This window comes from Vespa mandarinia, chromosome 2, assembly GCF_050613455.1.
Source record: "Vespa mandarinia isolate Hongniang chromosome 2, ASM5061345v1, whole genome shotgun sequence".
Classification (NCBI taxonomy): Eukaryota; Metazoa; Arthropoda; class Insecta; order Hymenoptera; family Vespidae; genus Vespa; species Vespa mandarinia.
In genome coordinates this window covers 5,303,078-5,329,000 of record NC_140811.1, presented here as the reverse complement: position 1 = coordinate 5,329,000, position 25,923 = coordinate 5,303,078, and the positions used below count along the sequence as shown (strand labels likewise).

Genomic DNA, 25,923 nt, shown 5'->3' with positions numbered 1-25,923 from the left:
TACATACGCATACGCACACATATACACGCAACTAACGCATATACATGCCATAGCATTGTGCGAAAATCGTCAGATATTTCGAGAAGTGTAAAATAATGCGAAACGTTGCATAAATCTTTAAAAAGAAAAAGGGTGGGAGGAAAAAAAAAGGGGAAACTGGAGGAGTGCCGCTTTACTTTCTTGAAAAGGGACGAACAGGATTCGCGTCTGGTCGGTGAATTACTCGCCTATCCGCTGAATTCCCAGGCGGTTACCTGCGATAATTTATTTTCCATGGAATTCGTTGCATTTTGTTCGCGGGCGATAAATTTCGAGGGTAGAGTTCGATTGTTTCAAAGGAACGCCATAGTGCTCGCTCGTTTTCCGCTGGTTTTGTCGGGAGGTGAAGAGGAACGAGAGAAAGAATGAGATGCGAAGATCGTTTTGTGAATTCGATCGAATACTTTTAACGACGCGGAAAAAGATGAATAAAGAGAGAGAGAGAGAGAGAGAGAGAGAGAAAGAACGAGAGGAAAAGAGATGGAACTATTTTTTGGAAATTATTAATATGTGGCTTTAAATAGTTTTATCGATCTTCCGAAAGGATAAGTTTTCGTTAAATAATAGATTTTATTAAGAATTATCGAGATGTTATATTCAATTTAGATCATGAATGCTGTTAAGTATTAAATAACAAGGGTGAATAATAGTAATCATTGAAATCTATTTAGATCGAAATCATGGTGATTTACTTTATAGCTTTATTCCTTCGAAATCAAGTTAAAAGGGCCTAGAGCGAGATAAGAATTTGAATGTATTTTCGCCGATAGGAACATTTATCGGATTCACGAGAGAATATTAGTCGAAGAAGATTTTCTTACGAGAAAATTCCATAGAAGGAATAGCAACGGGTGCTGTAAGGCTAGAGAATGGGTCTAAAGGTTGAGGGAAGGAGACGCAGACAGATAGGTCGGATAGAAAATTGCGAAGGAAAGTATATAAGAGCGTAGAAAGAGAGAGAGAGAGAGAGAGAGAGAAAGAGAGGAGGAAGAGGAATAAGAGTAGGAATGTCGTTTCGTTTAATTCGTAAACGCCTTAGGTTGCCGTGAGGAAAACGGTTCCCGCGCGTTTGCCAAGAGAAGGCAACCTGTTAGAGAAATTCAAAGAAAATACTGAGATTCCGTCTTAGAGGAGCTCTAGAAAGCGCATAAAACAGCATATATTTTTTTTTTTTTTTTTTTTTGAAGAAAAAACTTATCGGTCATCAAAAAAGCATACAATTTTGTCGTATATTTTAATTATCTCATCGTACGGTTCAATCCGTAAGAGATTCAAGGATTTTTGGTGATAAATTTTCCGATCTTCATATGTCATAATATTCTCTTCTTGTTATCTTTTTATCATTATCTCTTCGGCGAAGCAAGGAACTAATAAAAGGACGTTTTCTCTCTCTCTCTCTCTCTCTCTCTCTCTCTGTCTCTCTTTTTCTCTCTCTTTCTTTCTTTCTTTCTTTCTCGTCCATAAAAGAACTCTATTCAAGATAGGTTTAGTAATCTCGAAACAGATGAACGACCAGTCTATAAAAGTAAAGCTTCTTGCGCTCGTGAATAGGAAAGTATAGATCCTCGTAGGCGAGTAGAAGGAAAAAAAATCAGGTCACCTTGGTCGATTTTCTTATGCTGTTCAGCTCGAAGGATGGTAAAATCTCGCGACTAAGCTAAATTTCGTCGTTGTTGGTGTGTCGTGGTTGGTGTGCTTGCCAAGAGAAAAAGCAACGGCCTTTTTTTTTTCGTCGACTCTTTAAAATTCTGTCGGTGTTCTCACCGTTGGCGATTATGTGTCGAGAACACAGAGAAGTAATTTCGGTCTCTCGCGGTGTCGCGGAAGGAGGTGAAAAGGTGTAGGTGGGTGGGTTAGGTGGTGGTAGAAGATGTACGCCATGCGTAAAACCGTCACGCTGTTTCACTCTACCGACGTGCAGCGTCGGTGATGCGACGTTAATTTGTCTCTTGTCTCCTAGCACGTCGTACAACGGGTTCTACGTGCTGCTTATACGGCCATGCCACGATTCTTCCTTCTCCTTCTCATGTATTTGTGCCATTTTCGAGAGACGCGCGCATGGACATAAATGTACACACATGCACATACACTTGCACACCTCGTCGCGTCGTTGGTCGCCGTGTCGTCTTTGTCGTGTCATAGTACGTGCGTTGGAATATATCGAGAAGAGGTGTACATGCATATATGTATAAGAGAGAGAGAGGAGAGAGAGAAAGAGAGAGAGAGAGAGAGAGAGAGAGAGTGAGTTCTCGTCGCGTGCTCGTCCTTTCGTAACTAATCGTTTCCGATCTAATCGGACGAGTTCGAGATGGAGATAGTTCGATGACGAGAGCATCGAACGCAAGCCGACAATCGACCGATCGTCCCTTCCTCTCTCTCTCTTTCTCTCTCTCTCTCTTTCTCTCTCTTTTTCTCTCTTTTCTATCTTCACAGCCGCAGCAATCTTCCGCTTCCTTTATTAAAGCGATATCATCTTCCTCTCTCGTCGTTCATGTTTTTATAACGAACATTATACGCGTTCGTGTATTTTTATTAGAACGATCGAGTTCGAATGATTTACTGTTTGACGATTACAAAATTGAACATTTCATTCGATAATGCGGCTATAAGTTCGACGATTCTCGAGTTTCAAAAAATAAAATGGTATAAAAATAGTATTAATGAAAAATGAATTTAAAAAACATATGAGGGATTCCAACTTGGAAGAAGAGGTTTCAAGAGATCGAGAGTACTTTATGAATCAGCAAAAGTTAGAAGGTTGATATACCAACATATGTAGATGAAAGTTTCGAGAGAGGATGCGGTACGTGGTAAAAGCGAGAAATGATCGACAACAATGGTAGTCAATCAGGTAGGCGTATTCACGAGTGAATCGGTTCGATTATCCGGTAGGAGACGATCGACGTAGTGCATGGACCACACCTGCATCGTGGCATCAAAACCGCTTTTGCATTTGCACGGCCGTACGCCACCCTCTTCCCCATCCTATACCCTTTCCCTTCCTTCCATTTCTCCCACCCTTTATCCTTCTCTCCCACTACGAACGAGCGTGTTTCGGCGTGCTATGCTGGCAACCAGACGAGCTGAACGCTGCAACGACGTTACCGTAATAGGGTCCGATTAAGATGCAAATTTGGGGCCGGGTCTCCGTCCGACAATTTAACTCGGTAACCGGGCTAATATTAAATAAAATGCAGCCTTCGTCGTGCAAGAAGAAGAAGAAGAAGAAGAAGAAGAAGAAGAAGAACAGAGATAGAGAGAAAGAGAGAGAGAGAGAGAGAGAGAGAGAGAGACAGGATAGAGGATAGAAGGTGGTGAAAGATGGCGTAGGAAGGGTGATTCGAAGAACGTAACTCTGCTGTAGTACCTCTACCCCGCTTGAAAGCGGCTAATTTTCATTTGAGAAATTGTTATTAAATTCTCTCCCGTTGCCTCGCGTTTTCTCCGTCAACCTCAGCAAGCCCACTTGCTCCACCACCATACTTTCCTCCTATCTCTACTTCGTAAGTCATATTTCTTTTCTCAGACCTTCAGGTCCTTCGCTCGTTTTCTATTCAACGCTTTCAATTTTTTTCCAACGTCTACTTTTTCTTTTTTTTTCTTTTTCTTTTTCTTTTTCTTTTTCTTTTTGTCTCTTCTCCGCGATAATTTTGAATGGGAGGATTTTAAATCTATCGATAAGTTTGTTTTGTTTATCTTCATTTCATACTACATCGTATTATCAGTTATTTACTTTAGTATTTTTAGTGCAATTACACTACTGAATATATCGTAGCTATGGTCGCAAATGCATTATTTACTGTTTAGTGTACGTTTTCGTAAGGTAAATGTTCTTCGAGATGCGAGAACTACTTCCGTAGAAAGTGAGATTTATCGTACAAGAGATAAAAGTTATTTATCGAGAGGAGCTTCTGTTAAACGTTTCGTTTCGAGAACGGTGAGTCATGTTCACGTTTCCTTTTTTGTTATCATTTTTGTTTTCTTTTTCTTTTTTATTGTTATTATTATTATTTTTTTTTTTTTTTTAAATAACATCATCATATTTGGATGCATCGTTTTAAGGTGTATGTATATTTTCGCGGTACTTGAAACAAGAAATTTGATATTTTCACTACAACGTTTATATTTTCTAGACGAAATACAGAGAGTTTACATCGGAGTGTTTCATGAGTTGGTCGAGAGAGGTTTACTTACCAAATACTAAGCTTGGAAACGTTTTCCCTATTCACACAGGAATGGACCGTTTCATTTTCACAAGATTGGACTAAGTATAAAAATGGTACCGTTTACTTCAACTATTTTCTCTTGTACGTCTATGAGAACTTTGTAAGGATCTCCCTTTTTAAAAAAGTGATGAAGATCGAAAAGATATTTTCAATTGAATATCGTTTGACGCTTTAGTTAACTTGTTACAAGTTCGAAAATTGTATCTTCCCGTGTTTCTCATTAGTTATTTATAGCAAACTTGAAATAATTGGCGTAGAATTCTTGATGATCTTTCGATAGAAGTAAGTTTAACAGGATTAGGGGATCGAATGTTGTTATTGATACCTATCAAAAGTTATCAAGCATTCAGCTTCAAGATATTACCAGAAATAAACTACGAAAACCATGGTGTTCATTAAACGTAAGCAAATTATAGAATGCTTATAATAGTTCGTTATTCCGTCATGTCGCGTTATAGAGAACGGGCACCGTCCTCCGCGGATGCCGCATACATAATTATTTTCGAAAATATCGGCGATGAGTAATTTCCAAGTAAAATCATTTAATGCCTGCTAAAAGCTTTTAGAATTTCGTTCGCTAGTAAGCCCTCTCGCCTCTCTGTGCCGAAGTTACTTACAGTTAATGTAAAAATAATTAAGTTGGATTTTAATTTAGTGGTGAAGTTCTCTCTCTCTCTCTCTCTTTCCCTCTTTCTCTTTTTCTTTTCTTCTCTTTGCTTCTTTCTCTCTTATTCTCAGTTACGTGCGCTCGCGCTCACTCGCATTATCGACTCAACCTTTTAAAAGAGACCAAGAGAGCCTCGCCCTTATCGCCGTCTGTGATGGTGCTTTCTCGTGGATTTTTAATTCCGATCCTCGAACAGAAGTATCTTAACGACTAAGGAGAAGAGTTCGTTAGGACAACAAATTTCGTCAGAATCGAAGCTTTTGAGCTCTCGAAGGAGACGTTTTATCGATCGCTTGAGACACCCTCCCCGTTTTCTTCGTACCTAACATTGGCTTCGTCTTACTTTGCAAGAATCACGTCGTTAGGGGTAGTAATGAAGGCATTTCGTGTTTCAATAAATGAACTTTCTATATATATATATATATAGGTACATACGTACTTACATCTATATTAGAGAGTATGAAGAACACGAGACGGTATCGCTTATGTTCTACTAGTTTAAAGTGTCACGTTGAAAGTCGAGAAAAAAGGAGGGTGCAAGTGAAGGAATCTTCTAAGGATTCGTTGAAACGATTAGAACGCCGGCGACGTTATGCTCTTTGTAAAAATACGTTCCTTCGAGAAAGGCGGCACGTTCGGACAATGCACCCGCCTTTGATGGAGTTCGTGATGGTACGTAACTGGAAGAAAATTCAGACAGGAAGCCAGCCAAGAGAGAAAAGAAGATTAGACATCTTGGTGTCAAAGACCTGAATCACCTTTCGACTCTGCCTCAAGCCAAGCAAAAATTAATCGGTATGATAATAATAATAATAATAATAATAATAATAATAATAATAATAATAATAATAATAATAATAATAATAATAATAATCTAATTATAGGATAATGATATATAGGATAATACGACATTATAAGGGCATCCTATATTATTATATTCAACTCTGTCTAATTCATTCATACGAGATACATTCTATCATTCATTCCATAGAATGTCTTTAGAAACAATAGTCAAACAATGTTAGTCTTTTAAAGTGAATTATAATATTTATTTACACTATCTTACATTATTTATTTTAATTATAAAAAAATTATTTGAAAAATGCTATTTCGTATTATCATTAGAAGTACTCGAATTCGGAATAGTGTTTCAAATTAAAAAAAAAAAAAAAAAGAGAGAACAGAAATAAAGGAAATACGATTTTATTTTTCTCGCGCGAAATAAAGTTATTGTTTGCGAGCGAAGAACAAATTCTCTGTCGTTATGTCGAGCAACTTATGTTGGCAGCGGTTAGGCCACGTTTACAAAGCGATTTGTCTCTTGTTACCTTCGTCACGAAGAAGCTCGCGACGGTCTCTAAGTCGTTGGGAGATCGAAGAAGCCCGGAGGCTAAAAGTACACCGTGTGAGCGCGAGCGCATACTTCCAAATAGGTTGGAGGTGGAGAATGTGGAGCTCAGGGTGGTTGGATGGATGGATGGATGGATGGATAGATGGATAGGTGGCTTAAGGATGAATTTCCACTTGTGTTCATCGAACGATTCTGTGCGCGTAATCTAAACCCTATTGTTGTAAAACGTTGTATTTATAAGCCTTGTAAAACGTCTCTCATGAATTTAACCTTCGACATTAAAAAGAAAAAAAAAAATAGCAATTCGAATTGACGTTATCATTTTTATTAATTTCAAAGTAATGAATACGAACGAATTTTCTTTTACGATTATTATAGATTTTTTCAATTGGAAAATATCCCTCTTCGTTTGTTTCGCCTGTAGAAGCTGGTGGTATCTAATGAATCCACGAGAGAAGTTCGTTCGGTCCGAGAGAAAAGAACATCTATTGGGGTAATGGCGATCGTTAATCGAGAAGACAACATTATTAAAACCACTATCGCGGAAAAGAGAAATCTAGTTGGGGAGAGAATGGTATAGGAATTATTGCTTGTAGAAGAATGGTCATGTTCTCTCTCCTCTCTCTCTCTCTCTCTCTCTCTCTCTCTCTCTCTCTCTCTCTCTCTCAGCCATTCGCTCGCTTACTCGAATGCATTCGAGCGGCGAAAAACGAATCTGATTCACGAATGAAAATCGCCAAAGACCCGCAATAATTTTTAAGAGGGAAAACAAAAGCGCTGGGACTCGGTCCCGGAGTAATAACAACGTCGGACCAACGGGCTCGTATATCGGAAAACGCTAAATACCGTCCGCAGTCTCGTAGCTCTGTTTCGTGTCATTCATTTTATTCGATAGCGGCTTGGCAAGGGTGAGAGACGAGGTATCGCTGAATTGTTAGCGGTAGTACTGCCGTTGCCGGAAGATCTACGAAATTGCTCGATGTACCAGTTACATGATGAATCGCGTTGTATTAATTACTTGCTCGCTGCTGATAAATAAACCGAAGCGCCGAGTAACGGCAACAATTCGTACTTGTCTTTGATTTCTCTTTGATATTCATTTTCTTGTTGCTTCTATTTAGACAAACAAAAAAAAAAAAAAAGAATATACGAAAAAGGAAAGAAAATCTTATTGAAGGTTTTTTTTCTGGCACATTGCCAATAACAAGGAAAACGTACGAGTTAAAATATAATCAAGTAGAAAGAAAAAGAATTTTATTTTTTAATAACTTTCATTCGCACACATATTGAATCTATCTCCAAATTACAATAAGTACGTTTATTAATCTAAAGAAATTTTCGTCGATCTTTATTATCTTCATTGTTCTTAATTTTTTAATGTCACGTCGATAGTAATGCCATCAGTTAGATAATTTGTTATATCAGGAGTTTTGAAACGACGAATATATATATATATATATATATATATATATATATATATATATTAGGTGGACCAGAAAGTAATGTCGTTTCTGCGCATGTCGATATTTGATTGTGATTAAAAATAAAAACTTGTTAAAAATTTATTCGTTTAAATTTAATTTAAGAAAGCAACATTACTTTCCAGTCCCCCTAATATATATATATATATATGTATATATATATATAATATTTATTGAAATTAATATATTCTTTCTATTATAAATATTTTTATTTGATAAAGACTATTTTAATAGAGAGTTCATATAATATCGCGATCAAATGTAAATCTTAACGTCATCGATGTTTTATTTCTCTTTCTGACAATAAATGGAGTATATTTAATAGCTCACAATCGATTTCTAAAGTATTAAGTTCGAAGAACAAAAAGAAAAGGGGGATGTCCAGTGAGATGATCGATATCGTCGACGTGTCTTCGCGTGACTGGAAAGTTGCTTCGCTTAGGACGGTGGTCTTTTTATCATTTTTCCCTCCTCTACCTCACTTCGTCACCGTATAATACTTTTTTCTCGGTACACCACGATCGAATATCGTGTCGAGCGACGACGAGCCGGATAGCTAGGTGATACGAACGCGAGATCGTTTACTCTCCTTCGTTCGTTGTAGGTGTATCCAGAGACCGATAATTCTTCACTGTCCTTGAGAAGAAGCGTGCGAGAGTGAGACGGATCTCATTTTACGCTCGGCTCGTACGTTCCTCTAGGACTATTACGTTATATTCAGGATTTACTATCGCCTCTTTGTCAGTCCCTTCAAAATGGCCGTACATACACATACATACACACACACACATATATATATTTATATACGTATGTATGTACGTTTGTATGCATGTATCTATATATATATAGAGAGAGAGAGACATTTATATATATATATATATATATATATATATATATATATCTTATCTATATATATACGCATTGTACACTAGACCTATAGGTGTCTCGAAGAGTGAGAACGGATTATTCGCAAAGAATGGAAAGAGCGGAAACGAGGCAGAGCCATTGCCGATGCTACTCGCGTGGAAGGTAGTCGCCGGTTTATTTCCACCAGCGAAGACGGATGGCAGTGTCAAATGAAAGCGACCTAAAAATGGTTCCCCGTTTCTGTATGTCGCGCTTCTTCGCTCACGAAAAGTACCCGGCTTCTTCACGGGCTGCCAGAAAGAATCGGAAGGAGCGAGCTTTACGTGAAGACTGGCTATTGTTCCTCGTTCTCTTACTTACCAGAACGGATACAACGTCGAGACAAACGGCACGTATCTGTATCTCTTGTTCGTGATACGTGCTAGATATCGTTCTTACACTGATATTCTTCATGAAACATCCGATAACTCGATTGTAAGATTAATGACGAAGATTTCATGGATTCGTTCTAGAAAACGTATAGATATATAAGCTTGGATTTAAGTATAGCTCCATTCATATATATATATATATATATATATATATATATATATATATATAATATTGATCTGTGATCTATTTTTCTCTTTAAAAGTGTTATAATGATTTTACGATTATTCGACGTTTCATATTAAAACGAAGATAGTAAATTGATTTAAATGTTGGAAAAAATTTAAATAAAATTTTTCCCATAGATCAGCAAATTCAATGGATCTATGAGATCATTAAAATTATCCATTTGAAAGATCAGGAAAATGTCTCTGTCGATAGTCTCCGAGTCTTGCTGACAGCAGGGAAATCGTCGTTTTCGGGCTAGTCTTACGGATTTTGGTTGGCGGTTTACCGTGGACGTTTCGAGGACGGTTTCTGTGGCCGGAAGGTGGGGTCGGTCACACGGATATGCTAGCGTAGTTCGTCGTTCGAAGTTGGCAGGCCGTCTTCGATATCGTCGTCGTAGTTGTCGTCGTCGTCGCCGTCGCCGTCGCCGTCGCCATCGTCGTCGTTCGTCCTCGCCTTTCAAGCGTGAAAATGGCACGAACAATGGAACGGTCGGTGGTAAGCAAGATCGTGAGACCATATTCGTCCTTACACGTAGTACTAGGTCTTCGTGGATAATGGCACGTATGTGAGAAAGAGAAATGGTCAAAGAACAGAATTGTCTGCAAATTTACGATACGGAAAATAGAGAAATGGTATATTACGTGTATATAGCTGTCTTGTAACTTCATCGATTATTTGATATCAAATATAAATTGTTAATCGTTTTTTTTCTTTCTTTTTTTTTCTTTTTTTTTTTTTTTCTTTTAATCATAAACTATTTGTAATATATGACTTTAGATATTTTACGAAATTCATATTGCAAATGTTATCTTCTGTTGGACTTTCACGAGAATATTTTCAAATAATATTATATATCCGGCTGAAAATGAGTTTGAAATAGTTTAGGGATAAAAAGGTAAGAAGAAAGAAAAACAAGATATATGTAATAAAATATAAATTTCATCGGTCGCATTATGTTCTGAAAGGAATTCACATGTTTCCTGAAGATCGAAAGGGATCCCACCTTACGGCCATTTCATTTTACAGCCGTTTATATTTATGAGCATCGCAAATAGAATGGAAGCGACGAAACTTCAACTTCGAAGTGGAGTTCTTTCTCTCTCTCTTCTTTTTTTTCTTTTTCGTTTTGTTTTTTTTTGTTTTTTGTTATTTTTTTCACTTTTCGAAGTTTCGTTGAATAATGACGAAGTGCGTCGCGAGCAGACGTTCTTCCTCCGGCGGTAATTAATGGACGTTCGATACGCGAGGATGGACGTGGATGGTTATCGTGGATGAAAACTTGGATGGCGTGATGGCATCGCGATAATCGCGTTGCAGCCAAACCGTACTATCACGAGTCAGAGCTACTCTTTGATTAGGAAAAAAGAAAAAAAAACAAAAAAAAAAAAAACAAAAAAAACCAAAAAAAAACAACAAAAAAAAACACACAAAAAAGAAACAAAAATAAATATATCGAACCTCAGCCAAATTAAAGTCGATTGATGATGGCTGGAAATTTGTCAAACGTTCGAATTCCTGTATATTCGAAGAAGATAACGGGATAATTATTTAAGGATGAAGTTTTAAGAGGGCGGGGAAGGTAACGGGATCTTTACGATTTCTCGATCATCCTCAAAATCGAATCTACATCATCGAAGGTAGCGGTAAAGGCGCAGCATGCTCTCGCTGCACCTGACGCAGTGAACTTGTTCGTAGAGAACGGAACAGAAGTTTGCTGACGTTGATATGGGAACGTTGTATGTATGTATGCATGTATGTATGTATGTATGTATGTATGTATATATGTATGTATGTATCTATATATAGTATATATATATATATATATATATATATGTATATGTAAGTATAACGCCACGACGTTACCGTAACAACACAAAATTCGCCATCGTCCGTCGAAAACTCGTTCTTATCGATACTGTACCCCTCAAAGGAGATTACTTTTACAGCATTTTCATTTCGATCGGAAAGTTAAAGTTTAATTTAAGAGATCGTCCGAGATTTTCTAGGAACAGGAAAAAGGAATGAAACGAATATAAACGCATTGACCTTATTCACAAATTTGTTTGAAACGTAAGAGAAAGGAAAGGAAAAGGAAAGAGAAGAAAAGAAAAGGAAAAAAAAGAGAAAAGGAAAGAGGAAAGGAAAGGAAAGAAGAGAAAATAAAAGAAAAAGGAAAGAAAGAAACTTGAAGGGAAGAAAGAAAAGTTATAAGCTCGTCAATATCGAAAGATCCCGTTTGAAAAAGATATGAAATGAAAGAGAAGGAAAATGGCTTTATCTCGTAAAGGGTATAAAGTAATCGTATAGAAGAGAAGCCAAGCGACTTCGCGATCGTCGGCACACCATGGAACGGTAACGACGATAACGCGTGAACGGTTAGATGTCGTCGTCTGCGACGATAGGCGCGTCCGCTCTTCTTTCGCGGTAATTCTATTAGCCACGGTAAGCGAGCGCGAATTCTTTATTCTCTCGCTTTTACGACGACCGCGCGACGGTATTACCCTCCTTACTGCAAGGAAGTCTGCAGAGGAAGAGGAAGAGGTGGGGGAATAAAAGAAGGGCGAGGAGGAAGAGGATACGAGCAACGACTGTCCTCTTTCTTCTTCTTTCTTCTTCTTCTTTCTTCTTCTTCTTCTTCTTCTTCTTCTTTTTTTTCTTCTTATTCTTCTTCTTCCTCTTTTCTTTTTTTCCCCCTTTTTCTTCCTTTCCTTTCCATTCTTTCTCTCTTATTCCTATTCTCTCTTACTCTTTTCCTTTCTATCTTTATGTTTTTCTCTCTTTCCATAGTCCTCTCTCGTTCTTTCAACAGAAACCTCTTCTCTTCTTTCTTTCTCACGGCCAAGGCAATTCTCTCGGCCGCGCTAAATGTGTAAGCGATAAAAGTATCTCCGACGTAGAAAACCCGCGTCGTTTTATGTACCCTCTGCATTTCCTTAAGGGCCTCTACCGAATGCTCGTAAATTCGCGAAACGCTTCCCAGAGAGGAATTTTTCGTCGGGTTAAATGGAACCTACGTTTTCCGGCCGAGGCGTTAAACGATTCGCGCTTCCTCATTGTTTGCTCTTTCCTTTCTCATTCGAAATAGAGAATATCAAAGAAGAGTGCAAACTGAGTTGAATCAATGAGACAATTAATTTTTCTTCTTTTTTTTTTTTCTCTTTAAAATAATCCAATAATTTTCGAACGTCGAAACGTCGAACGATACCTTTATCATAATATGTATCTATTGAAAATAAAGAGAATTTCGAATATAATATGCGAAGATGAAAAGATGAAAATTTCGAGTACAAAAGCGTTCTCTCTAAATCTTCCCTCTGTATGTCATCCAGAAGGATTTCTTCTTTCTCTATTATTACGGATAATCGACGAAGGATCGTAAAGGAACAAAGTCGTATCAAGAATCCTAATACAGAAAAAAAAAGAAGAGTAGACGGAATACATGAATGAAAGTAAAGAGTCACCACCGAATCGATCTTCGTGCATTGCGATTAGAGAGAAAGACAGGCTTCGAACACGATAACAATTACGGTTAAGTGCCAAGGGATGAGTGGTCGAATACGAACGTGAAACACTCGTGGCTCTTGCCATTAGCGCTTCATTAATAACGTCACTCGTGGTAACAGTGATTTAGTATTCTCTAGGAAGGATCGAAGTAAAGGTCGATTCTCTCGGATAGAACTCGAAACAACGATGGAAATTCGTTTGTTCTCGACTGCTCGACTATTTTCGTATATTTCGTATATTTCGTATTTTCTTTTTTACTTTTCTTTGTTTGGCTTTTTTTTTTTTTCTTTTTTTTTCTTTTCTTTTAATCACTGGAGAGAGCAAAAATTACAAACTCGATGTGATTTATCCATTACAATGGACAGCATGTAATAACGGAATGATTCGTTAGTTCAAGCGTCAGATGCCGTATCAGAACATAAACCAAAGTTTCCGTTTCTTAGAACGAATTACGATGCTCCAAGATGAGAACAAGCCGTGATCTTAAGTGAAAAGCAATGTTCTCATTACATTCATTAGACGTTTTAATTAATCTTTTACTTCTATCAAGTACTCGTACAACTGGCGGTAGTAGTAGCCGTAATCGAATCATAAATAAATTATAAGAACCGGCCGATTTAAATTTTGCTAAGATTTTGGAACATTTTACTTATAACTTTTTAAGTTAAAAAATCATCGAGAATCATCTCAATGAGAATTATGATCCTTAGATTGGAATGAATTAAAAATAGACGATTTAATTATAATGAAATGTTTAATCGATTCAAATATTTGCGATGAAATCTCCTTTTATACATCTACAATATATATATATATATATATATATATATATATATATATATATATATACATATATATTATGTATTCATTTATATATGATACGCGTAAAGAAGGTATCTTTTTGGCAAAGATATTGAAGAAGTTAGTGTTTCGATTATGCAAAACGATCTAACATAACGATAACAATTAGATAGAGAGAATAGATCGGATAGGCTATCTCTCTTTCTTTTTCATCTCGGTTAGTATCATAAAGGCAGGAGGTCATTTCCGGTTTGGCATGGACTACCGGACTCGGCGCATTGAGCATCCGGATTCCGCTTTTGGCGAAGCTTCAGAAAACTTGCGGCAGCCGTAAGCTTCGCTTGGCAAGTGTATCAATCACTCAATATCTCGGTCTCGAACGGTGGGCCTATATATCGAGGGTAGACTGGTTTGCGAGATTCCTTTCTGGTGGGTACTCTCAGACGTGGCGCATGGCCAGCCAACAGGACGTACGATATCCTTTCTAGTATCTTGCTCTTTCTACGTACAATACCGTCTAGAATATATATGGTGGATACGTGACGAAGCAAAAGCGTATTTTTCAAAATTCCAACGGAATTCTTTTCTACGAGACATATAAGCTCGAGAAGTTCGTTTCGAGAAGTACAAAAACTCGGCAAACTCACAAAGCCGTGTTACAATTTCTCTGTGTTTCGCTTGACTCGTTAAGCAAAAAAGCGCGTAAATCATAGGTTAATTACTGGAAAGATATGAGTAATATATGCGGAAAGATGGTTAACAGTGAGATACATAAACATGTATCTATATTCTGAATATTCTACCATGTAAAGAATGGAGTATCGTACATTTTGAAAGACACATAAAAATGGTAACTTTCCAGAGTGTACGATAGAGACAGGAGGTAAGAAAGGGACGGGTTTATTTGGAAAATCCGAAAAAGAAGGAACACGTTAGAGTAAACCTCGCGGAAAATCCATGGACAGTGTAAGCAAGGTCCCGTTGTATCTTTTAAGCAAAAGCCGTTGCGAAAAAGTGAAAAGAAAAACGAGATCCTTTCAACTCGAACGAACATCAAAAAATCCTTCTCGTTATCGTCACAGGGAAAATAAACGATCATTCAGGACGGGTAGCATGTATATTTCTCTTTTTATCACTGTCTTTCTCTAGTTGTCGCGCGATCTAACTTTTTGGAACGGTCGTCTCTTCCAATTTTACAAACAGCATCAGAGAGAAGTAATCGAAAGGCACGACCTCTGCCATGTTTTCTCGTTTTATCCGGATACTTCAATCTCTGGCCTCGAGCCTCGTAGTCGACTCCTCCTCCTCCTCTTCCTCTTCTTCCTCTCGCCCCATGAGTGACCTTATCGATCTACCCTCGAGTAATATCCGTATCGAACAAAGAGAGAACCAGTTGCACCGACGACCGGTGTGTGTTTGCAGTCAATAACTCTCCAATCCGTAGCCTGGACTCTTGGCAAGCACCAGCCTGCTGGAGTACTCGATCGCGCGAGCACTCGCGCGCGCGAGTGAGCAAACGAGCCAGACGGAGAAAGAACGATCTTCCTCGCTGTCCTCGTATTCGTTTCTACAGGACACGAGTGCTCGCGCTGTCTGCGCTCGAGTACCTCTCTTCAATTTAATTTGCATAGTTCGTCGAAGCGTAGATATATTTTCTTTTTGATTTCGATACGCGCGTGAACGAGTTGCCTGGTTAACGCTTAATCGCTTATCTTTTATTTCATTTCTATTCCTTCTTATTTTTCAATTAAACTTAGAATAACCATTGCTTTCCCCAGAATATTCCTTCGTTTATAGTTTCGATCACTTTCACTTAAGCGTATATGTGCACGCGTTTCAGTATTACCGCGGAATTAATCAAGCCTATCTATATTAGAAGGCATGTCCTGCGGTTAGATTAGAATCCAGCCAAATCCGCCGACCGGATGGACAGTGGTACTCGCTAATGGAGCTCTGCTTCGAGAACGGGCCAGAAGAGAAGGGGAAGGGGAACGAACCTGATAGCGACAAAAGCTCCTTTTACACAATTTAATTATTAATCTTTTCACTTCGAACATACGTAACTATTAACTTTTCATCATTTTCCTTCATAGTTTCTGATTCTTGGCAAAACTCGGAATGGCTCGATCTAACCGCGACTAAGTGTGCAACGTGCCGTGAAAGTTTGTATGAGAAAATGAAACAAAGCGAATGCGAAACGACGAAGGCGAAGGCGAAGCCGAGCAATTTCGGGCGATTATTAAAATTTCTTTCTTAATTTAAAGTCCTTATTAAAGAAGGAGAAAGAGAGAGAGAGAGAGGGTAAACGCGTGCCACGTTAATTGATATCAAAGATCGGGTGGAGGGAGGGCAATTGAAATTAGAATGGAAGTAGTTTCGGATAACGATTACGTGCGACGCGTTACGAAGAGATCGTGCACGTGTTCGCATTCCTCGATTATTAGAGACTTGAATTGTATTTTATTTTACAACTTTAGACACGTACGATAGGAAAAAGAGGAGAAAATAAAAAGATAAAAAGAAAAAAAGAAAAAAGAAAAAAGAAAAAGGGAAAAAAAGAAGAAAGAAAGAAATTCTTCGGAAGAAATTTTCTAATTTCGTGCACAATGTAAATTACATATAATGCGCTTACAAATGACAATTATTTTAGAGTTTAAAGTAATATTACTCGAATGATAATTAATTTCCTTTTCCGCCAAAAAAAAAAAAAAGAAAAAAGTTCAAATTTAACTACTTCGAATAGTTACTATTACGAGTAGCAGGAGGATACAGGAGGAATGTCATCGTCGGTGTCAATGGGTTAGAGATAGTAGAAGAAGGTGGTACTTATCGAAGGTTGTTTAGGATGGTTAAAGGGGAGATTGCTCTGCCGGCGTATGTATGTACGTTCATAAGTGCTTAAAGCATTAAGCTCGTAACGTAGCGTTATTACTGGAAATGAGAAAGGAGTGTAAAAAATGCGTTTACCTCGGCAGCATTCTGCAGGCCAAGAGCTATGTTGCTACTGCTTTTTCCCATTTCTCGAGGCAGTTTTAAGCGGAATAGCGGGAGGAAAAACATCGCTTCGTTTAGTGATGGCCGCTCGATCGTTGATGAACGAAAAAAACGGATGAAGAGAAAAAGAAAGAGAGAGAGAGAGAGAGAGAGAGAGAGAGAGAGAGAGAGAGAGGGAGAGGGAGGGTGAGAGAAAATAGAATAAAGCTAATCGTGCAATTTTATATTTTTATAATATCCCCTTCCCCACCATTTAAAAACAAATGGATATGCGATTGTTCCGGATGTTCGCGCTCGACAACCATTATCGTTATCGTCCTATCGATTCTAACGATTTCTGCTTACCTGCACCTGGTCCCATCTACCCCTATATCGAATCCGTTGTTACGCGCAAGAAACTATGCTCCCTTCTATCTCTCTCTCTCTCTCTCTCTCTCTCTCTCTCTCTCTCTTTCTCTCTCTCTCTCTCTCTCTGTTTCTCCCTTTCTCTAGGTCTCCTTTGTCACAGCGATATAGGTCGTCGATACGGCTTAACGATGGGCATCGCTTTGATTGGAGCTACGGTCCACAGCAAGGAACCAAAGGCGCTCCGTAACCGTTGTAGATACCAAAGGGTATTACATTGGGCTTAGTACGGGATGACACTAAGTTAAGGATAGTAGTAAAAGATAGGATAGAGAGAGAGAGAGAGAGAGAACGAGTGGGATTAGAGAATCGCTAGAGAATCGCTAGAGAAAGAGGGAGAGAGAGAGAGAGAGCATCGTCAAATAGAAGGACAAGGCAAAAGCGAGTTGGTGAAGATGAGGTAGAAGAGGATGAGGAAGCCGAGGAAAAGGTGCGGGTTAGATGAGAATCACTCCTATTGCCATCAAAGACGTTCGTGCTACGAATTCTGCGAAAGATAGATTCCCCCGACGATATACATCAGCATCGCGATCTCTCTTCCTTTTTTTTCCTCTCGTCCTTTTTCTCTCTTTTTCATCTTCTTTTCTTTTCTATTTTCTTTTTTTTTCTCACTACCTCCTTCCTTTTCTGTTTTTTCCTGCCGTTTTTTCTTCCCTCCTAACTCCACGCTCCGCTACACGATCCTCTGATCTTTATCGCTTTATACGTGTGTACGAAGAATACCGTCGCATATTTTCCCTCCTCCTTTTACTACATTCTTCTTGATCTCTTTCTCTCTCTTTCTCTCTCTCTTTTCTCTCCTTTTTTTTTCTTTCTTTTTTACATTTTTCTCAAAGTTCATCTTTCCTATGATATTCGGGGCGAGACGAAAGCGGGTAAAGCCTTCGATGAAAGTTTCTGTTCTGAAACGGTCGAACATGAGTTGGCTTCGATTTGAATTCAGAGTGCGGATGGATTTCATTGCAAGGACTCGGAATCTAGAATTGTCTTCTTCGAGACGAAAATTCACGATCGTTACTGACATTCAAAGGGATCAAATCAACGGGAACGATAGAATCGGTAATTTCGTGGATTTTAAGGAAATCATCTTTCGATGAAGATATACGTTGTTACGTTATATAAATTTTTGTTTATTTAACTTAGACGTTTTATTTATTTATTTTTTCTTTTTTCCTTTTTTTATTTTTTTAAATAACGTAATAAATGAAGAGCGTGAAAAAGAAAAAGTGAAAAAGAACGAACGAATGGAAAAAACAAATGTCCTTTTATGCGTTTAACTTTTACGAAAGTTCGTACGCCGTCGATGTGCGCCCATTCTCGCGAGATACTATTTTGCCACTCTCAAAGTGTTACTGAAATTCACCCAAGAGGATTAGGGACGAACTTGAGTTTCCTGGTCTTCTCTTCCTTGCGTATTACTACAGTTTCCAACGCGAGCTCTCGTATATTTTAACTTCGATGGGAGAGGGGGAGGACAATTCTGCTAATGCGTACGAAACAAAAAGTTGTTAATTCAGTGAGTAAAAGACACCGTTTTGACGTCGATGATTAGCAATACTGCTTCGTTAACTTTCTATTATTTTGTTAATAACGCTGGCTGATGCGAATACGTTCGCGTTCGCATAATAATAATAGTAAGTAATGAAGGTCGCATTGGAACGATCTATCACGTTGTTGATATCCAACGCGATGATAATTTTCGATTCTTCTCCTCTATGTATACATATACATGTGTATCTCTTATCTATATAGAACAAATGTGCTATAAGTTATATTTTTACCTACATCCTTGAACTCTCAATCGGTACTCACTTTCCCTTTCTGTCACATCGATCTACCCAGGTACAGATCGCAATCTGTTGACATCCATTGATCATGACATGAATAATGAATGGATACATCGCTTGAATAATGCATGCATCAACGTCGAACAACATCTACTCGATGGCTCTGTATAATCGAGCCGGAATATCACGTAGAACATTGATGAAGGTTGACTGTTCACTAGCGGGCGATACCGTGGTATCGTTATCGTGTTATACTCATGCTTTTCTTTTACGATTTTCTCTCTCTCTCTCTTTCTCTCTTTCTCCCTCTCTCTCTCTCTCTCTCTCTCTCTCTCTTTCATCTTTGTTCTTCGAGATGCATCGCATCGATCCACTTGAATTTACGCGCTCCATCGTGTTAATGGAAAGGACGAAGCAATATTACCTATTTTTTCCATGCATGCTACTTTGAGCATATATTTTATTTATCCCACCAGTGTGATTTCCCTTTTGTACGGAAGCACGAAGTCGTACGTACAACAGAAATCAATCGTAGTTCGATAAAGTCTAACGAAAAGTGATTACAATTCGATGAATTTTTTGTTAAGTTGGCATAAAATCCTGTTGTTTGAAAGTATAAAGAATTAACAAAGTCATTTAGTAGAATTTATGAAAGATGTAGAAGATTTTTACGTAATAGCTTTTATTCTTTTTTTTTTTTCTCTGTTTGTCTATAATACGTCAAAGTAGATATACTTTGTATATCTACTTTGTATATCTACTTTGACGTATTATAGACAAACAGAGAGAAATATAAAATTTTTATGATCAAACCAAGAAATATATCGCATTTTGATTTCTGAGATTCTCTGATAATTTGTACAAGTATAGAATTATCTTTCTTTCTTTTCGTACGAGTTTAAATTGTATTAATTATTCGAATTAAAAGGTACAGATTTATCCGCGTTAAAGGCGAAGCAAGAAATCAATGTCTCGACGATTTTACAGGCGGCGATCGCAAATTGTTCGCACGGAGTTTCTTTCGAGAGAAGAAAGAAGAAAACTCGGAGAAATCCGTTTCGGTGATTACAAGGAAGCTTCTCCGTGGAATACGAAAAAAGAGTTTCAGTTCGTCGAGCGTCGTGTTAGCGCGTTGGTGCGTCTTCGGTGGTGGGGTAATTGCGGTGTTCCTAAGTCGAAGAGAATTGGGATGAAGGGAAGAAGGGTGAGATCTCGTGAAGATAGAGGAAGAAGGAAAAAAGGGAGAAGAAAAGAGGAGATCAGGGTGGGAAAGAAATAGAACGGGGCTAAAAAAGAGGAGGAAGACAGTGGTCTTAGTTGTGTTAGGTAGTTACGCCGCTCATCGGTACAATAATTAGTTTTCCTCGTGAAGTCTCTCGGTCGACCAAGCGCGATAGGTAGCTTTAAGAGTAGGGAAGAAGAGATGAGAAAGAAGGATAAAACAGAGAGGGTGAGTAGTAGGAAGGAAATGCCGAGAGTGGCATGCCGGATAGGAGAGAAGCGTCGTCTCGCCGTTCTTGTCGTAGCTTTATCGAATTCCCCGGGCTCCTGCTAACTCGATCAAGTCCCAGTCTTTAGAATATTTACCGGTGGATGCCAGGAAAGAGAAGAGAGAGAAAGAGAGAGAAAGAGAGAGAGAGAGAGAGTGACAGAGAGGGATAGGGAGTTGCCTGAGACGACGTTCGCGGTCTAATTTAGTTCGCCGGTACGTCCTGAAAAGCGGTAACACGATGGACCGCACAATAGACGAACCGAAAGGAAAAAGGAGTACGATTAAACGTGGTGTTATCAGGAATTATAATGAAGCTCTTCATGCTTTCATCGCCGTGTTTTTCATATCTCATTCACCATTCCTTTAATCAATGATATTATAAATTTGTATATCACTTTACAAATATTCCATAATGATTTTTCTACGAATTGTCTTGCAACATTACATTTGTTATTGATATGATAATTATTAACATTTGGATAATTTCTATGTTTGAATTACAATTTTACATATATCCTCGAAGTAAACCAAACATAATTGATAATATAAACGAAAGTTATTGTTTTAATTGTCAGATGAGTTAGTTATATACGAATCATCATACAGAATACAACTCATCCGTGTAATTTTCTCGTTAATTATATCGACAAATTATTTTCAACGTTTATTATTATTACTACAGCGACATTGTATACATGTATGTTAATGTTTTTTCTTTTTTTTTCTTTTTTTTTTTTCTTTTTTCTTTGTAGGTTCCGGAAACGGAGCGATCGTTTTGGCGCTTCGTGGTGGAAGACAAGAGAGTGGTCGAAGAGCACGAAGAACGACAACGTCGACAACGACGACGACGACAAGTACAACGAAGAGCACAACGACATCGTCGTCGTCGACATTGATATCCTTCGGCGAGGACGTCGCTCAGCCTGCAGCACTTTTAGCTCCCGAAGAAGAGACATGGTCCGTTAGTTCCTCGACAACGAGCAATCTTCCGTTTTCCTTTCCTTCGAGCGGTGTGTCCACGTCATACGCGAGACCCGTCTCTACGAAACCGCATTTAGAGCTCGTCGTAAAACCACATAGCAAGGTTATTTTGCCTTGCGAACTCGAAGGGAATTATTCTAGGCTGCTTTTATCAGGATCAAGGTACGTATTTTTACGTTTTCATTTTCTTCGAAGATTCTATACAATTTCTATACAATTCCGTTCGATTGAATGTATAATGTGGAATATCTTTAGTCCTTTCACATAACTTAGAATATATACAATAATTTTGTCGAGTTACAAGAAAAATTGTTTTTTCTTATATTTTCTAGAATATCATTGAATTCCATTTATTTTTAATAGAGTATAGATTTTATGATTTCTTTTCTTTTTTTTCCTTTATTTCCGTAAAAGAGACGAATTTTCGTCTATCGAAACAAACAATTCGTACCTACATACATACATACATATATATATATATATATATATATATATATATATATATATACTGCGTCGACAGGTAACAATAGTTGCGAATTACATGAGTCGTTAACGTGTCAGACGTAGGATATATGAATGACGCGAGGAGAACCATACGTTTAATAGATTCCATTTGAATAACTTGATATTGACGATAAATCCGAGGAAGAGAAAACGGATGAGGATCGTAGATTAGAGAGTTGGATGATATACTCGGAAGACGTAGACGATTCAAGTGTGTCCTGTTCGTCGTGAAATATCACGTTTTGCACGCATGCGACACGGTGACAGGGAAATATAAGTGTTCTTCGTTCGTTAGAAGTTACAGAATACATGGAAATCCGGCTGTATGGTTGCACGAAGGAAATCCGGTGGACATGCTCACGATAAACACGAGAACGGAAATGAGCGGAACTGGTCACAGATACATCGGTGATTCTACTACAGCAGCTTTGCATATAGATAATGTCAGATTGGAGGATGACGGTATGTGGGAGTGCACCTTGGAACACGATCAAGAAGAATTCCTTTTGGGGAGACCGATCAAGCTTGTTGTTCTCGGTAAGTTTTATTCCGATAGAACTCATTTTCTCTTATCTTCACGCTTCTACAATTATTTATCGTTGATTTATATGGAAAAATGAACGGGTACATTGATAAAATAGATCAATGTTCGAATTTATGGTATAAAGCGTTCGTATAGTTTGTTAATTCATGAGAAAACAAAAAAATGCCAGACGTAACAAATTATTATATCTTCGATAAATAGGAAAAATTTATTTTTAAAATTTATCGAATTTTTCGACATAATTGAGATATTGACGTAATAGATCTTTTATTATATCGATATTATTGAAATATGTAGATAAAAAGAAAATATTTTTTCCATTAAAATGTTCTTTGTTTCAAGTCTTTACGATTTCCCATTCCGAAGATATTTCTTTTAAAAGTTTACCATTCATTATTCATGTACATCTGTTCGTAGTAATCAGTAGTAGTAAGAGCTTGTTTACGTTAACTATCGCGTTAAGCTGATCGCATAAATTCCAAGAATTTATATAGGTCATTATATCAATGGATCTATATATTGAATGAAATTACATAGATCAATGAATCAATCCAAATATATTTTATTTACACGTAAATATCTCTAAAATTAAAAATCGTAATCGTAAAATTAAAATTCATAGGAAGACCATTTTAAAGATAAAACTGTCATCTAAATTTCTATCTATCATTAATAATTATTTAACAATTTGTTATGAACAATTTGTTGTACAAAATTTTTCTTTTTTTATTTTTCTCTCTTAGACCTTTCTCTTTTTCGTCGTTATCATATCAAATTTAAAGATTAATTGATCGTTATGAACCATTTGTTATAAACAATTTTTGACGAATAATTTTATTTTTTTATCCTATTTTCTATACTTCTCTCTCTCTCTCTCTCTCTCTCTCTTCTCATTATTATATCAAATACAATGATTTAATAATTGTTATAAATAATTTTCGTAAAATAATAATTTTTTGATATTACTATGCCAGTAATGCAAATCACATATATAGATATGGATAGATGGTAGAACGATCATTTGATATCATAACGATTATAAATAAATAAGTAAAATTAGAAACTGGGAAGAAACGTTCTTATAATTTTTATATATTTCACACAATATAAACGTTACTATGAATTCAGAAATGACTGAAACGATGAACGAGAAGAGTATCTCGAAAACATTGGAAAGCCGCAGTAATATCGTAGTTTTATGCATAATCTTGCGTCACGTGGATGGCACCAGCTAGAGAAAGAGAGAGAAAGAGATAGAGAGAGATGAGGAGATGGAGAGATAGAGAATATCGTGACGTTTCCATGAATATGCAACTGGCGGGTGGAATTTTTTTTTAGGCAGTCGTGTGTCAGCTCGCTGCGGTTTGTCCTCATTGCGTTCGTCTCCGCGCGTCCAAACGTATATACGGTGAAACAATGGCACCGCGAAGCGAAACAATCGCATGTTCGTTCCCTCCTCGACGTGTGACGTACTTCAGCCCTCTCGGTATAGGTCAATGCCCCAACCAAACGAAACTTCTTTGTCCTTTTCTTGTTCGGGTATGTTCATGCACGTTATTTCAACCGAGAGTCACGTATTTTTTATCTTTTGTTTTGTTTTGTCTTTTTTTTCTTTTTTTTTTTTTTTTAACTATCTTTTTAGTATTTTATTATTTCATGAAAGGAAAAAGAAATGAATACAATTATAGCTTCGCTACTATTGTTTTCTTTTTTGCCCTTTTCTTTTGTTTCTCGTTTCTTCTTTTTGTCTTTCTTTCTTTTATTTTGTTTTGTTTTTTGTTTTAACCACTAATATAATCCTCACTATTCCAATGACAACGAATCGAAACGTTTCTTCGTTCGAATTTCACATGAGCTCGTCCTTTCTTGCCTCATGGAAAGAAAGAAAAACGTTCGGTTTCTTATCCGTACAAAAGAAAAGAACGTTCGCACTGCGTCCGATGGGAATAGATTTGCTAGACGCCCTCAAGCGGTGCCCTTTTCTTAGAACACTTCCTTGTCGTATCGGCGTACGAGAAAAACTTAAGAGTAATGTGCGTTTTATGTAGGCCCACCGAGGCTCGGAAGGGTCGTATTTCATTTGACGAATAGACAGAACCGACACGGAGAAAGCTCGCTTGCTCGCATATATTCGCTTGTATGCTTCCACGACGAAATTCGTCTTCCTCTCAGCATGTTTGATGGTTCTCGTCTCTCTTTCTCGGCACCTTTCGATTAAGTCGAGATTGTGAGAAAAAAAAAAAATCTGTGTAACCACTATCCACCTTTTTTCTCTCCTCAGTTTTTATTTTTTTCCCTCGTCTGCTGTTATCCATGCTGCTACTACTACTTCTGATATTCTGCTGCTGCTGCTGCTGTTGTTGCTGCTGTTGCTGCTGCTGTTGATGCTCGAGAGCTTTTTTCCTTCCATGTACGCACGCAATTCTTCCCTCACTTCTCTTGCTAAATTGAATTTACCGCTTCTTCGTTCGTGAGGAGCTCGGTCGAAAGGCCACGCGTATTCTCTCTTTCTTTCTCTCTCTCTCTTTCTTTCTCTCTCTTTCGTATTGGAGAATCGTCTGACCCTGACAGGGGCCAGACTACTGGCAGTTGCCTTTTTCCAATCGCTACCTTACGATATCTCTTTCTCTTTCTCCCTCTTTACTTTCCTTTTAACGTTACCTGGCTCTTCCCTTTGTCTCCTCCTCCGTCCCTCTTTCTCCCTCTCTCGTTCTTTCTCTCTTTCTCTCTCTCTCTTTCTCTCTCTCTCTCTCTTTCTCTTTTCCTATGTATCTATCTTTTTATCTCTCCTTCAGCCGTTCAACTCACCGGACTAAAGTTCGAGCGAGTCCGTATAAAGGTACGATGAGAAATCGTGCTGCCTGACGCGAACAGGAGGCATTCCACTGTCTGATCAATATCGAACTTTCCCCTTTGCCATGCCAGACGTCGGTCGGTGCTTCTCTACTATCTCGCTGCTACTATTACTACTACCATACTACTACTACTTCTATCGCTACTATTACTATCACTACTACTACTACTACTACTACTACTATTACTACTACTACTACTACTATTACTACTACTATCACTAATACCATTACCATCACTACTATTATCATGAGTATTCGATAACGAAACTCCTCTATTCTAGCTAGCGTATAGATCTTCCTAGATTTCTAATTTTGTTCCCCTTATCATCTACTTTGGCAAATCCCTATTTGTTTCCTTCTTCGATTATGTGAATTCTTTTGCACCGAGATTATCATTATCATTCTATTTACGATAGAATATATATGTATAAACGAAAGAACACGTTTAATAAATATTTCGTAACCAATAATGTTAATTGCTTAATTTTTTTTTTTTGTGGACACCAATTTTTATCAATTTGTTCATATCACTTATTTTATAACTCATTATAATTTTGAAGTCATTTTTATGACAGAGAATGTTGATAATAACTGAAGAACGTGGAAGAGTAAATTTGTCTTGCCTAAGGAGATGAAATGAGTGGACATTTTTTTGAAATTTTTTTTTTCTTTTTTTTTTTTTTTTGTTTTTTTTTTATGTCGTTTGTTTCCGTAAAAGGGAAGAGCATTGTGAGGAGACAGCAGTTAGTCATTGTTTCTGCCTCTGTCGCAATTTAACAGCGGAAAAGGTAGGGACGCTCACGTTCGAGTACAGAGAAAAAGCAA

The 25,923-nt window shown here is 37.7% G+C and overlaps 1 protein-coding gene across 8 annotated transcripts in view; it reads left to right on the top strand.

Moving 5' to 3' along the window:
• tei (irregular chiasm C-roughest protein teiresias) overlaps positions 1 to 25,923 on the top strand; it is a 233,198-nt gene that overhangs the window by 92,061 nt on the left and 115,214 nt on the right. For all 8 annotated transcript variants that reach the window (XM_035888314.2, XM_035888315.2, XM_035888312.2 and 5 more), the window contains 2 exons: positions 20,967 to 21,357; positions 21,995 to 22,236. In XM_035888314.2, the coding sequence (XP_035744207.1) occupies positions 20,967 to 21,357; positions 21,995 to 22,236 (633 nt within the window). The remainder of the gene's footprint in view (positions 1 to 20,966; positions 21,358 to 21,994; positions 22,237 to 25,923) is intronic.